We start from the raw sequence: 15,792 nt of genomic DNA on the forward strand, positions 1-15,792 counted from the left end.
TTTAAGAATAGACACATATTTGATTTGCCCACCACAAAAGTGCAAAAGTCAACGGACGGCGTCTACAGTAGATGCTGATTCAGTTGTACATTCAGGTAAGAAAGCTCCCACCACCAGTTCAGCAAAAGTAAATCCACCACATCAACCAAAATCAGAAAATACCAAAATAATATACCTTCATCATGGATTCATCGAATTATATCATACCCCATGTCAAGGTGGTACAAAAAAAATACACCTTGCAAACCACTGCACTAGGCTACCACTGTCCTAGTGGTGGTCCTTTGTAAATTACTATTGATGACAGTTTAGCTAGGACACATATTAGACTACACAATGGGGCTATAGGTCACCTGTTTATTAACATGTGATGTCAGATTACAAAACATATAGAATGTTTAATGCCTTTTTCTCTGTGTGTTACAACTCTTGGTATCTGCCACTGGTTGGTGTCACAAGTCTTATTTAGCTGGCATGGATATCACACATGAGTCAGAGGTTTACAATCTAATGGGAGTAGATGTGAAAAATTATGTTGTTAGTTTTGCCGGAAATAGTTCAGCACTGTGGCACAATTAGTAATTTAGCAATAATATCAAACCTGAGAATTAAATCTGATTTTGTTAACACTGTTTATGTGGTTATATCAGGTACTGATGAATGTCGTGTTTTGTTGCAGTGCTGTCTGAGAGATCGGAGATTACGGGTGTTCAGCTTGGGCTTGTGCCCTTGCTATTTATGCACTGAAATTCCTCCAGATTCTTTGAATCATTTAATGATTTTATGCACTGTAGAGAGATAAATATGCCCATTCCTTGCAATATTTTTTAAGGAACATTGTTTTTAAATATTATAAATATAACTTTTATAAATATATAAAAAATATAAATTTTGCTTCTCAAAAAGTCTGCCTTTTGTACCAAATTATGATTACAATCACCTTTTGACATCACATGCTTGAGATCACATAATTCTTTACTTTCATTACTTTCATTACTGTTTATGCAATTCAAAGTCAACGAATAGACACAAAGTGAAGTCAATTCTGGATTTTGATGTTGCAGCAGAATCAAGACGTTTAGCAGATGGGAGTCGTTATTGTTTCTCAGAAATTGTAATACCCATTTTAATTAAAATTGATACATATTTCTAAATGAGACCTGGGTTGACAACGTCCTCACAATACTGCATTAAAACAACATGAATGGCATCCACAACATGTTAATTTGTTGCTTACTGCCTAAAACGAGTCCTAGAGGAATCCTGGGTTGGAGAAAAAAATCAGAAAAGCAGGGATACTGTACACAGTATATATATATATATATATATATATATATATATATATATATATATATACAGTATATATACAGTATATATGTATACAGTATATATACAGTGTATCACAAAAGTGAGTACACCCCTCACATTTCTGCAAATATTTCATTATATCTTTTCATGGGACAACACTATAGACATGAAACTTGGATATAACTTAGAGTAGTCAGTGTACAGCTTGTATAGCAGTGTAGATTTACTGTCTTCTGAAAATAACTCAACACACAGCCATTAATGTCTAAATAGCTGGCAACATAAGTGAGTACACCCCACAGTGAACATGTCCAAATTGTGCCCAAATGTGTCGTTGTCCCTCCCTGGTGTCATGTGTCAAGGTCCCAGGTGTAAATGGGGAGCAGGGCTGTTAAATTTGGTGTTTTGGGTACAATTCTCTCATACTGGCCACTGGATATTCAACATGGCACCTCATGGCAAAGAACTCTCTGAGGATGTGAGAAATAGAATTGTTGCTCTCCACAAAGATGGCCTGGGCTATAAGAAGATTGCTAACACCCTGAAACTGAGCTACAGCATGGTGGCCAAGGTCATACAGCGGTTTTCCAGGACAGGTTCCACTCGGAACAGGCTTCGCCAGGGTCGACCAAAGAAGTTAAGTCCACGTGTTCGGCGTCATATCCAGAGGTTGGCTTTAAAAAATAGACACACGAGTGCTGCCAGCATTGCTGCAGAGGTTGAAGACGTGGGAGGTCAGCCTGTCAGTGCTCAGACCATACGCCGCACACTGCATCAACTCGGTCTGCATGGTCGTCATCCCAGAAGGAAGCTGACGCACAAGAAAGCCCGCAAACAGTTTGCTGAAGACAAGCAGTCCAAGAACATGGATTACTGGAATGCCCTGTGGTCTGACGAGACCAAGATAAACTTGTTTGGCTCAGATGGTGTCCAGCATGTGTGGCGGCGCCCTGGTGAGAAGTACCAAGACAACTGTATCTTGCCTACAGTCAAGCATGGTGGTGGTAGCATCATGGTCTTGGGCTGCATGAGTGTTGCTGGCACTGGGGAGCTGCAGTTCATTGAGGGAAACATGAATTACAACATGTACTGTGACATTCTGAAACAGAGCATGATCCCCTCCCTTCGAAAACTGGGCCTCATGGCAGTTTTCCAACAGGATAATGACCGCAAACACAACCTCCAAGATGACAACTGCCTTGCTGAGGAAGCTGAAGGTAAAGGTGATGGACTAAACCCAATTGAGCACCTGTGGCGCATCCTCAAGTGGAAGGTGGAGGAGTTCAAGGTGTCTAACATCCACCAGCTCCGTGATGTCATCATGGAGGAGTGGAAGAGGATTCCAGTAGCAACCTGTGCAGCTCTGGTGAATTCCATGCCCAGGAGGGTTAAGGCAGTGCTGGATAATAATGGTGGTCACACAAAATATTGACACTTTGGGCACAATTTGGACATGTTCACTGTGGGGTGTACTCACTTATGTTGCCAGCTATTTAGACATTAATGGCTGTGTGTTGAGTTATTTTCAGAAGACAGTAAATCTACACTGCTATACAAGTTGTACACTGACTACTCTAAGTTATATCCAAGTTTTATTTCTATAGTGTTGTCCCATGAAAAGATATAATAAAATATTTGCAGAAATGTGAGGGGTGTACTCACTTTTGTGATACACAGTATATACAGTATATATATATATAAGAACCTAGGTGTCCTTGAATTTAATTTCTACATTTAAACAAGGCTTCCCTAGTGAAAAAAAAGTGCACTTAAATGGATTTCACATGATGCAGTGATTATACTTGCAAGGAATTCACTACATAAATATTTATTCAGTGTACTTGAATGAACGAGTTAAAATTTACATTCCAAGTGTATTTTAAAGTGACTAGAACTCACATGTCTAGTCATAAAGAATCCATAAGGTAGGTATTACTACACTTGTGTTCATAGCGCTCTGGTGGTGCAGCGGTAAATCACACTAACACAGAAGAACTGACATGTCAAAGTCACGGATTTGAACCTCACATCTGCTAAAAGTCTCAACACCACCTCAAAAGATGAAAAATTAACGACCCCTACTCTACTAGTTGATGGTTACAATTCAGAGATCAGTGCTTGGCTGTGAAGTTTTGCTATGAACTACAAATAATCAGGTCTGGAAAGAAAGAAAGTGTAAGTATATTTTTTACTCTAAAATAAATATATTTAAAGTCTATTTTTAATATATTTTTAATGTACTCTAAGTGCACTTGAAATACTGATTAAGTGTGCTTCAATTTCACTTTAAGTGTATGTGAAACATGGAGTTAAATACACATGCAGTAGTATACTTAAGTTGAATTAAATATACTTAAAATAGTCTCAATTTAGTACAGTTTAGTACACTTAATACAATTAAAGTTGAGCTTTTGTATTTTTTGTACAATTTAAGTATATTAAGTACAAAAATAGTTGTTCCATTTTAGCACTCTTTAAGTGTATTGATCATTAGTGTGACAATAATACACTTTAGTGCACTTTAGCATATTGAAGATTAGTATACTTAAGTATGCTTTTTTTTCACCAGGCTTTAATTGCAATAAAACTTCACATTTGACCCTTGACTAACACTATTGGGCGTTAAAAGGAGAGCAAGATACATGTTTATAACAAAAGTTTGATGTTCTGAGTGCCAACAATGAAAATTGAAACAATATAAATGTATGTACATATAAATTTTATTTGGAGTGTGTGCTGCATATCAACGTGAGTCCTCGGAACTGGGGTTTGATCCCTTATCATGTTTTTCTGCTGGGGTTTCCAGTTTACTTACCCTGGGGGCGGCACGGTGGCTAAGTGGGTATACTGTCGCCTCACAGCAAGAAGGTTCTGGGTTCGATCCCCAGGTGGGGCGGTCTGGGTCCTTTCTGTGTGGAGTTTGCATGTTCTCCCCGTGTCTGCGTGGGTTTACTCCGGATGCGCCGGTTTCCTCCCACAGTCCAAAAACATGCAAGTGAGGTAAATTGGAGACACTAAATTGTCTATGACTGTGTTCGATATAACCTTGTGAACTGATGAACCTTGTGTGAAGATAAACTACCGTTTCCTGTCATGAATGTAACCAAAAGTGTAAAACATGACGTTAAAATCCTAATAAACAAACAAACAAACTTACCCTGGAGGTTGACTACCGTTAATTGTGTGTTTTGATGCCTTCCTGGCGTCTTGTTTCAGGTGTACGCCCGTGAGCCCAGGGTGAAAGAGTTCATAACTTCTTTACAAATGAATAAAATTAGAAAGAAAGAAAGAAAATTACAAAGATAATAAAATCAGTTCGTGCAATACAGCCAGACCACGATAGTTTTTAAAGGCTGGTCTGGGAATGAAGGAGCTCTCTTAACAGGCTTTACTGACCTCTGCTGGTGTGTAGAAAATGAACAGAAGTAATATCAAGACCGAATAAATTACTATGTAAACTACTGTACATCAATGTCTGAAAAAGTTATTTATTTTGTAAACGTAAAATCTTGATTTCATTTAATATGAACACACTCTCAATCTGTTAGATCACATAAACACATTCATAACATACACTGATCAGGCATAACATTCATAATATTGTGTTGGCATGGACTCCACTAGACCCCTAAAGATATGCTGTGGTATCTGGCACCAAGATATTAGCAGCAGATCCTTTAACTCCTGTAAGTTGTGAGGTGGGGCCTCCATGGATTCCAATCCTTGTTTGCCCAGCACATCCCACAGATGCTCAATTGGATTGAGATCTGGGGAATTTGGAGGCCAAGTCAACAACTTAGACTCGTTGTTGTGCTCCTCAAATTATTCCTGATTCATTTTTGCTTTGTGGCAGGGTGCTTTATCCTGCTGAAAGAGGCCACAGCCATCAGGGAATACAGTTTCCATGAAAGGGTGTACATGGTCTGCAACAATGCTTAGGTAGGTGGTACGTGTCAAAGTAACATTCACGTGGATGGCAGGACCCAAGGTTTCCCAGCAGAACATTGCCCAAAGCATCACACTGCCTCCGCCGGCTTGCCTTCTTCCCATAGTGCATCCTGGGGACATGTGTTGCCCGGTTAAGTAATGCACCTGGCTATCCACGTAATGCAAAAGAAAACTTGATTCATCAGACCAGGTCACCTTCTTCCATTGCTCCGTGGTCCAGTTCTGATGCTCATGTGCCCATTGTTGGTGCTGCATTGTGATGCACTGTGTATTCTGACATCTTTATATCAGAACCAGCATGAACTTCTTCAGCAATTTGAGCTACAGTAGCTCGCCTTCGCTCCCCACGTGCATCAAGGAGCCTTGGCCGCCCATGACCCTGTCGCACTGTTCCTGCTTTTGATAGATACTGACCACTGCAGATTGGGAACACCCACAAAAGCTGCAGTTTTGAAGATATTCTGACCCAGTCGTCTAGCCATCACAATTTGGCCCTTGTCAAACTCGCTCAAATCCTTACTCTTACTCATGACCCTAACCAGGATAAACTACACCTGCCATGACCCTGACCAGGATGAACTACACCTGCCATGACCCTGACCAGGATGAACTACACCTGCCATGACCCTGACCAGGATGAACTACACCTGCCATGACCCTGACCAGGATGAACTACACCTGCCATGACCCTGACCAGGATGAACTACACCTGCCATGACCCTGACCAGGATGAACTACACCTGCCATGACCCTGACCAGGATGAACTACACACCCTGACCAGGATGAACTACACCTGCCATGACCCTAACCAGGATAAACTACACCTGCCATGACCCTAACCAGGATAAACTACACCTACCATGACCCTGACCAGGATGAACTACACACCCTGACCAGGATGAACTACACCTGCCATGACCCTAACCAGGATAAACTACACCTGCCATGACCCTAACCAGGATAAACTACACCTGCCATGACCCTAACCAGGATAAACTACACCTGCCATGACCCTGACCAGGATTAACTACACCTACCATGACCCTGACCAGGATTAACTACACCTACCATGACCTTGACCAGGATACAGTGGTTAATAAAAATGAAATTAAAGAAACTAATTTCTTCTTAAATGGCTTCTCAAAATCGTTTAAAATGATCAGATTTTTTAATTGCTCTAAATGATTGGTACAGGATAAACAAAGTGGTGATTCATTATTTTAATTTTATGAGTGAACATAAGTCTTTATCACATTTACAGAACTTCAGACATTGTACATAAAATAAAACATGATGTAAAAACCTGCTGAATAAACATGTTGCAATCACTCTATGACAGTACATTTACACATTAACATGGCATAATATTAACATCTAGATATGTATTTTTATGAAGTTTTTATACATTTCCCCAGTTTACAAATTGCTTTAAGTAAAAAAAACCAAAATAAACAGCTACTGTATAGTGCAAAACATTACTGCATGTATCATCTTCCCCTAAATCCAACAATTGGGGCAAACCTGAGAGTAAATGCAGTATCACATTCCAGTTTCAGTAGCAGTTTCTGTTTAAACATGGAGTTAATTTTGTGCCCATAATATGAAACAAAATTACAAGATCAATCAAATATCAAATATAAACAATTAAAATCATATATACATATATATATATATATATATATATATATATACAGTGTATCACAAAAGTGAGTACACCCCTCACATTTCTGCAAATATTTCATTATATCTTTTCATGGGACAACACTATAGATATGAAACTTGGATATAACTTAGAGTAGTCAGTGTTCAACTTGTATAGCAGTGTAGATTTACTGTCTTCTGAAAATAACTCAACACACAGCCATTAATGTCTAAATAGCTGGCAACATAAGTGAGTACACCCCACAGTGAACATGTCCAAATTGTGCCCAAATGTGTCGTTGTCCCTCCCTGGTGTCATGTGTCAAGGTCCCAGGTGTAAATGGGGAGCAGGGCTGTTAAATTTGGTGTTTTGGGTACAATTCTCTCATACTGGCCACTGGATATTCAACATGGCACCTCATGGCAAAGAACTCTCTGAGGATGTGAGAAATAGAATTGTTGCTCTCCACAAAGATGGCCTGGGCTATAAGAAGATTGCTAACACCCTGAAACTGAGCTACAGCATGGTGGCCAAGGTCATACAGCGGTTTTCCAGGACAGGTTCCACTCGGAACAGGCTTCGCCAGGGTTGACCAAAGAAGTTGAGTCCACGTGTTCGGCGTCATATCCAGAGGTTGGCTTTAAAAAATAGACACATGAGAGCTGCCAGCATTGCTGCAGAGGTTGAAGACGTGGGAGGTCAGCCTGTCAGTGCTCAGACCATACGCCGCACACTGCATCAACTCGGTCTGCATGGTCGTCATCCCAGAAGGAAGCTGACGCACAAGAAAGCCCGCAAACAGTTTGCTGAAGACAAGCAGTCCAAGAACATGGATTACTGGAATGCCCTGTGGTCTGACGAGACCAAGATAAACTTGTTTGGCTCAGATGGTGTCCAGCATGTGTGGCGGCGCCCTGGTGAGAAGTACCAAGACAACTGTATCTTGCCTACAGTCAAGCATGGTGGTGGTAGCATCATGGTCTTGGGCTGCATGAGTGTTGCTGGCACTGGGGAGCTGCAGTTCATTGAGGGAAACATGAATTCCAACATGTACTGTGACATTCTGAAACAGAGCATGATCCCCTCCCTTCGAAAACTGGGCCTCATGGCAGTTGTCCAACAGGATAACGACCCCAAACACAACCTCCAAGATGACAACCGCCTAGCTGAGGAAGCTGAAGGTAAAGGTGATGGACTAAACCCAATTGAGCACCTGTGGCGCATCCTCAAGTGGAAGGTGGAGGAGTTCAAGGTGTCTAACATCCACCAGCTCCGTGATGTCATCATGGAGGAGTGGAAGAGGATTCCAGTAGCAACCTGTGCAGCTCTGGTGAATTCCATGCCCAGGAGGGTTAAGGCAGTGCTGGATAATAATGGTGGTCACACAAAATATTGACACTTTGGGCACAATTTGGACATGTTCACTGTGGGGTGTACTCACTTATGTTGCCAGCCATTTAGACATTAATGGCTGTGTGTTGAGTTATTTTCAGAAGACAGTAAATCTACACTGCTATACAAGTTGTACACTGACTACTCTAAGTTATATCCAAGTTTCATGTCTATAGTGTTGTCCCATGAAAAGATATAATAAAATATTTGCAGAAATGTGAGGGGTGTACTCACTTTTGTGATACACTGTATATATTGTTTTGGCAAATAAACAACATTTTTGGAGATGGCGCCTTGGGTGAAGCAGCATTGTAATTTGCTCTGAAGCTCGAATAGCAGTTGTGCTATCAACCAGTTGGACGTCTACACAGACACACCGTTGGCTTTGTGTCTGTAAAGAGGAGGGACACTGGTCAAATCAGGATTTCTTGTCACTGTTACAATTACCACCTCTACAAGCTGTTCAAGGCAAGAGGGATGGCTGATCACAGATGGCAGTGCGCGGTTCTTACGACCCTCCTTGTTCGGGGGTGGTGGTGGCGTCAGTGACAAGAGAGACAGGTGCCAATTGGACATGACTGAATTGGGTGAAAATGGAGAAAAATGAATAAATAGAACATAAAAAAATCAGTAGAGACTAGGGTTACAACTAGATAATGCTGGCAACCCTGCAAACAATAAGAAACAATAATTATTATCTTCAACGGCAAGCAAAAGTGCAATTTCCAGATAGTAAAACACACAAAAAAAATTACTCATCATACTCTAAACTGGAAGTAGGGATCAGTCAGTAATTAGTATACAAAAATGAACACAACATTAACTACATCTGAGGAAGAAATTACTGAAGCTTGCTATGGATTGGCACAAACAGGATAAAGGGGTTAAAGACAAAAAAAATGGGGCAGCACAGTGGCTAGAACTATAGCCTCACAGCAAGAAGGTCCTGGGTTTGATCCCAGGGCAGTCTGGGTCCTTTCTGTGTGGAGTTTGCATACTCTCCCCACATGCAGTGAGGTGAATTGGAGATACAAAATTGTCCATGTCTGTGTTTGACATTAAAGACTTGAACTGATGAATCTTGTGAAACAAGTAACTACATGTTCTGTCATTAATGTAACCAAAGTGTGTAAAACATGATGTTAAAATCCTAATAAATAATAATAATTATGACAAAAAATGCATTCAAATCTGCCAGCACTTTGATAATTTCAGCAAACTCTTTTTTTAAACCTTTTTTAATTTAGACTTTCTTTTATCAAACCAAAATGTACAGTGACTTCCAAAGAATAAAAGACAGATAAATAATAAATCAAATCACAGCTCCTATCTTGTACTAGCCCATAGCATTGTCAGCCTTGCTTGCCTCCAAATTAATCACAGATTGTTTTTGAACATAACTGTGATTTGAACATAACTGTGATTGATTTTTGGTTTCTTGGATTACATCTTGACTCTCCAACAGCATGACAGTAAAGGCAATGTCTACAATACCACTGCGTCCAAAACTGTATCCTATTAACCAAATCGTGTGTAACTGGTCCATTGGTCCACTGGTCCAGTGCATTACTTTAACATACCATTTAGTACAACAGTGCATGGCTGGAAGAGAGCCCTTTTCAAACACTGTTACAATTTTTAGTTACCAATGTTTTTGCTCACCATTAGGCCAACTTCCCACACGTTTCTCTAGATTTGTATTGTTCTTTTGAAAACACGCCTAGCTCTAAGACTGAGAAAATTTACTATAGTTTCTGATAAAGAATTTTGGCCACATCCCACCAATAATGTCTACTGGTCAACTGACCCAATATATTGACCAAGCTACCATTTTACATACAATCTTTACTCTGTTTGGGAAGGCAAAAAATACATCTGAAAATTAAAGAAAAAAGAAAGAATAAAACGGAGTAAAATGCCACTCAGGTCGTGCAGCGGTAAAAAACGCTAGCACACCAAAGCTGACAATTCAAACTCGTCAGTTTGAAACTCAGCTCTGCCATCCGGCAGGCTGGCGGCCACACGAACAACGATTGGCTGTTGTTTATACAGGGTGAGAGACGGAGCTGGGACCACATAACTGATGCAATTATGACCTATGAGGAATAATGCGTTGATCAGGGTGTGGCTTTCTGTACACAAAGCTGATCCACATATTAACTCGCCTCGTGCAGGTAGAAAGATGCAGTCGGCTACTGCACACGTGTCAAAGGGGGTGTGTGACAGTCTCGCTCTCCTCAATCTGGATTGGAGATCAGCATTGGTAGAGAGAACGCATAATTGGGAGGACAATTGGGGAAAATGCAAAAAAAAAAAAAATGGAGCAAAACACCCAAATAAGTATTTCTGAAACATCAAATCTTGTATACTTATTTTTACTTTGTACTGTAAGCAAAATGTTATTTGTAAAATCTTAATTTTAGGCCAGTATTTCTTAATTGTGGTCATTTAGTACCCCTTTTCTGCACAATGTCATTCAAACCTACTTTCACCATTTTTAAAATCATTTATTAGCTATTTGATTGAATCAGGTGACCACAAAAAGTGAGCAGGGCTGTTGTACGTGACTGGGAATAGTATCAATAATTATTACTAGTACTCAAACACAGCATTACTCTATACTGCAAACTCACAGTCATATTAGGACAGGACAAGACACATAGGCAGACCAGACAGCATTTCGTTTCATACATTCCATCATATTTTCATTAGAAGGAGTCTACATCTCTCCACTGTCCTCCAGCTGATCCAGTGTTTCAGTGCTGTGGCCCTCAGGCAGTGCTGGAGAGGCTGAGGCTATGGAGGGGTAGGGACGGCCTTGCTCCAGGTTCACATAAGTCACTTGCAGGTTAACATAATGCTCTCCTTCCAGCGCTGAGTGAATCTGCTGCAGATCCCTCACCAGTGTGGAAAAGGTTGGCCTGAAATCAGGCTCAGGGTTCCAGCATTGCAACAGAATGCACCACCTGCAGTGATAAATAAAACACATGAAGATACACACAGAGATGGTGCATGGTGTTGAACAGATCTCATAAAGTTCAATTCACAGTTCAGTTTTTGTGTTATTTAAAAGTAACCAAGACACACCAACAACTTTACCAGTGGTTGGTAATATTTCATTTATTAATATTTCAGGTTACTCAAATGAAAAACAAAAACTAAACTAAACTTGTCAGTTCCAATGTGCAATGTGAAAGGTTTACAGAACCACAAATTGTCCCTGAATTGGTGCACCCAGCAAAGTTTTACATTTCTTAGACAAATAATAAGAATAGTAAGAGGGAAGCCAGCAGTCTCTTGTAAAACATTGCAGGATGACCTGAAAGCAGCAGGAAAGGTTACACAAGGAGCACACCCCATGCAAAACTCCTCTGCTAGTAAAGAAGCAGATGTCCTAACTAAAATGTGAACAAACGTTTTAACAAATCAGAATAATGAAGAATTGTTGAATCCAATTTAATCCAATCTTTTGAGAAGCTAAATCAAACTATTTATTCATTATTGTGGGGCACTCGGGTGACGCAGCAGTCTATTTCGCTTGGCCACCACTGCTCCGGGTTCACGGGATCCGGGTTCTAATCTCAGCGGTGCTACTGGCAAAGTCGAGCATCTAGACAAACATGATTAGCTGGAGAGAAGAAGACTAAAGCCCTGTGATTGATGTCTTGTCCAGGATAAAGTGGGGTAAAAAAAATAGTTGTAGCTGTAATTGCCAAAATAAACCGCAGAAGGAAATAGGGGTGTTAATGAGTGTTTTTTATGTATGGTTTATATATTTAAAATATATATTTATATATCTTAGTATTTTTGAAAAACATACTAGTAATAATTCCTGGCCCTTTTTTAAAATTTCATTCAATTTTAATATGAGTATTCACCAATTTCCTCTTTTATTATACATTGATTTTAATGCTTCTAAATGACCAGGTACTTTAGTTTTTAGTAGCTAACTTTATTTTGGTAAAAGATAAACATTATTCTTGCCACTCAACTTGGACTTCTATTGGATGAGTTCAACCAACTTATTAAAACACTAATACAAAACCATGTCCTTCTGCCATTCCAAATATGGCCAGCAGATGGGGCATGGAGGCACAGATGATTGACATGTTAGTTCCTCTCAAATGAAAGTCGCCAGCATGTTAATTCACTTCAGGTAGAAAAGTTTCTATTTACCACAGTTTCAGATTTGCAAGCTACTTTTGGCAACTTGCTTTTTCTTAAAACTTTTATGCTGAGCTTGGTACGGGCCTTTTTTTCTGGTACCGTATGCATGTTTTGTGTGTCTATAATTTGTTGCTTTGTTTTTGTTATTTTGGCCACTGCTTTTATTTTCCCTTCATCCTTTTGTTTCTTTCAGCAACAACATTGTTCTACTTCAGTAGTTATGTAGCATCCTGCAAAATGGGTTCATTGTTAATTTTTGCAGGTGCAACACACCTCATTAAAGATATCAAACTATGCAACCCACATGTCTGACATTCGTCACTAATTATTAAAAACCCTTTATAATTTAAAGTTTAATGCAATTTTTACAAGCTCTCTTACAAGATCTCTCAAGTGGGTAGCACTGTCGCCTCACAGCAAGAAGGTCCTGGGTTCGATCCCCAGGTGGGGCGGTCCAGGTCCTTTCTGTGTGGAGTTTGCATGTTCTCCCCGTGTGCGTGTGGGTTTCCTCCGGGTGCTCCGGTTTCCTCCCACAGTCCAAAGACATGCAAGTGAGGTGAACTGGAGATACTAAATTGTCCATGACTGTGTTTGATATAACCTTGTGAACTGAAGAACCTTGTGTAATGAGTAGCTACCGTTTCTGTCATGAATGTAACCAAAAGTGTAAAACATGACGTAAACAAACAAGCTCTCTTACAGGGAGTCCAGACAGTACTGAGGCTGTGCCAGTCGCCGTCCCTGTAATAAATATGGCGTCATGTCGTAAGGGTCGACGTCAGGATACGGACTTGCTCCTCTGGTCAGCATCTCCCACATTAACACACCAAATGACCACTAAAGAACACAACAAAGACAATGTGTCAGATATCTGAAATGAATGCCCTACCTGGCCAAAGAATATTTATTTCATATAGTGTGTGATTCTCACCCACACAATTACTTACCACATCAGACTTGGTGGTAAATTTTTGCGTCTGTAAACTCTCGATGGCCATCCATTTGATCGGCAGTTTGGCTCTTTTGTGGTCTTGAATGCTGTAATATTCCTTATCCAAGATATCCCGTGCCATTCCAAAGTCAGCCACCTTCACAGTAAATGTCTCATCCAGCCTGGCACAAAGACAATAAGCCTCACAGTTAAAATGTTAAGTTATATTTGGAACACATGCTTACAGGTCCAAAAATGGATTTTGATTACAAATGAGTACTTTCAGTTCCTTTACTCAGGTGAGCTTGACATTGCTGTGGGCCGAGCAGGTCTAGCCCTACATTGACTGAGGCTTCTCCAGTTATCTGAATCTTTTTACAAGATTATGTACAGTATATGGTGAAAGACGTATGTTTTGAACTCATTGACAATTCTCTTATAAAGTTTGGTACAAAGTGACAAAGATTTATCTTTGGATATAATTGGAGGGTATGATAGAGGGTTTTATGATTGCTTGCAACACTAAGCATTTGGGAATACCAATTAAATGACAATTTTATGAATATATTACCAATTCACCTGCTTATTGTGGAATGTTTTAATGGTGTAATTTTAATATTCTATAAACATTCCACTCCTATTTTGTCCAGATGCCCTGTTGCAGGCATCAAATTTAAAATGTGTGTATTAAAAAAACTATAATTACGTTACTCGGATAAAACAATAAAATTCTTGTTGTAATTGCATTTAACAAAAATGATGTAATATTTAAATAAGAAACCTGAACTGCACCACAAATAACAGTTCAACTCCTGAACTAACTCATTTTGAGGATGTAGAGTAGCTACTTACATGCAGTTTCGAGCTGCCAGGTCTCTATGAACAAACTTCTTCCGTGCCAAATACTCCATCCCTTTAGCCACCTGAAGCCCAAACCCTATTAGGTCCTTTATTGTGGGATTCTAGTCACACAGAATAAAAAAAGCATGGGGTTACACAAAACGTCAACTCTTTGGGCAAAATATTTTTGAATTTTTTGTATTATTTGTTATTTATTCATTTGTGTAATTCACTGGTAATAGTCATTATAAAATTCTTTTATAGCACAGCGTTGCTCCCAGGTCCAAAACAAACTGAGCACAGTAACACTAAACCCTTTTTGTAGATCTTTATGATGTTTGGCCTCTACAATTCTTTCAACCAAAAAGTAGCTGTGTTTTCTGTACGGCAGCTGGACTGAATAATGCAATAAACCATGAGTAACACACACCCTTTCTTTAGAGCGAATGAAATGCCGAAGGTCTCCATGCTTCATGTACGGCAGGACCACCAAAGGAAGATTGTCAGCCGGCAGCAGAATGCCCAGCAGCGAGAGCACATGAGGATGGTGAAATGCTTTCATCAGGATGCCCTCTTTCAAGAAGAGCTCCACCTCCTCCACATCTGTAATTCCTGTCAATACACAGCAAAATGTCATTAATCTTATTAACCCTACATATGTCAATCGTTAAGTAAAACGCATACCTGATCCAGATAAAGCTTATAATAAATATCAGGAGAAAGAAGTGTTTAGCATTTAAATATGTCTAAACATCATCAGAAAGTAATTCTGCTGAGTTTTCAGATTTCTACCCTCTATGGTAGGCAGCCAAAATCTAAAATTTCGAAAACTTTTTATTATTTTACTCGTATTTCCACCATTTTATCCCCAAACTGGTCACATCAATTTTCTTCCGAATGCAACCATTCTACTGCTGGTGCAGCCCCTCATCCCAAATCAATAAGGACTGCAAACTGTCACATAACCCCTCTACCCAGCAACTGACCATTTATCTCCTTTACAGACACACAACCAATTGTTTCTGTGTAGGTGGCCAGGCAGTAGATAGCACAGCTGAGATTCAAACTCGAATTGGACAGACAAGCCATTTGAGCACAGAAAGATCAGATTTTTAAAAAATTAGCAAATAAATGATGAGTCTGTAGCAGGGATTTAAATATGTGCTGCATTATACAGGGTGGGCCATTTATATGGATACACCTAAATAAAATGGGAATGGTTGGTGATATTAACTTCCTGTTTGTGGCACATTAGTATATGGCAACTCTGCTTGCTCTCGTGGAAGACAGACGCACTTTTCCTTCCTCCTCCCCTCCTGCTGGCTTCTCGTATCGTCCTGTCTCGTCTACTCTACTCTACGGAGATTTTCTCAGCACAGCTCCTCAAAGAACAAATTATGGAATTGGTTAAATGTCTCTGAATGCTATTGACACAATCTTCTCATCGAGAAGTTCGGGTTCGGGGGAACCCACATGCCCCGACGGAACGCAGATGGCAGGATACACGACGGACTCGTGGGGGAAGTGGAGAGTCGTGTGCTTGGCACCTCTTTCGTTGGAGGA

General features: G+C 40.0%; 1 protein-coding gene across 1 annotated transcript in view; it reads right to left on the reverse strand.

Annotated features, from left to right (window-relative positions):
• Positions 1–10,886: 10,886 nt before the first annotated feature.
• Positions 10,887–15,792, reverse strand: part of mst1ra (macrophage stimulating 1 receptor a) — a 44,404-nt gene continuing 39,498 nt past the window's right edge. The window contains exons 17-21 of the mRNA XM_062996702.1: positions 14,660–14,841; positions 14,242–14,351; positions 13,406–13,571; positions 13,159–13,295; positions 10,887–11,257 (exon numbers count right to left, since the gene is read on the reverse strand). Coding sequence (XP_062852772.1) covers positions 11,011–11,257; positions 13,159–13,295; positions 13,406–13,571; positions 14,242–14,351; positions 14,660–14,841 — 842 coding nt within the window. The 3' untranslated portion in view covers positions 10,887–11,010. The remainder of the gene's footprint in view (positions 11,258–13,158; positions 13,296–13,405; positions 13,572–14,241; positions 14,352–14,659; positions 14,842–15,792) is intronic.

The sequence above is a fragment of the Trichomycterus rosablanca genome, chromosome 6, assembly GCF_030014385.1.
Source record: "Trichomycterus rosablanca isolate fTriRos1 chromosome 6, fTriRos1.hap1, whole genome shotgun sequence".
NCBI lineage: Eukaryota > Metazoa > Chordata > Actinopteri > Siluriformes > Trichomycteridae > Trichomycterus > Trichomycterus rosablanca.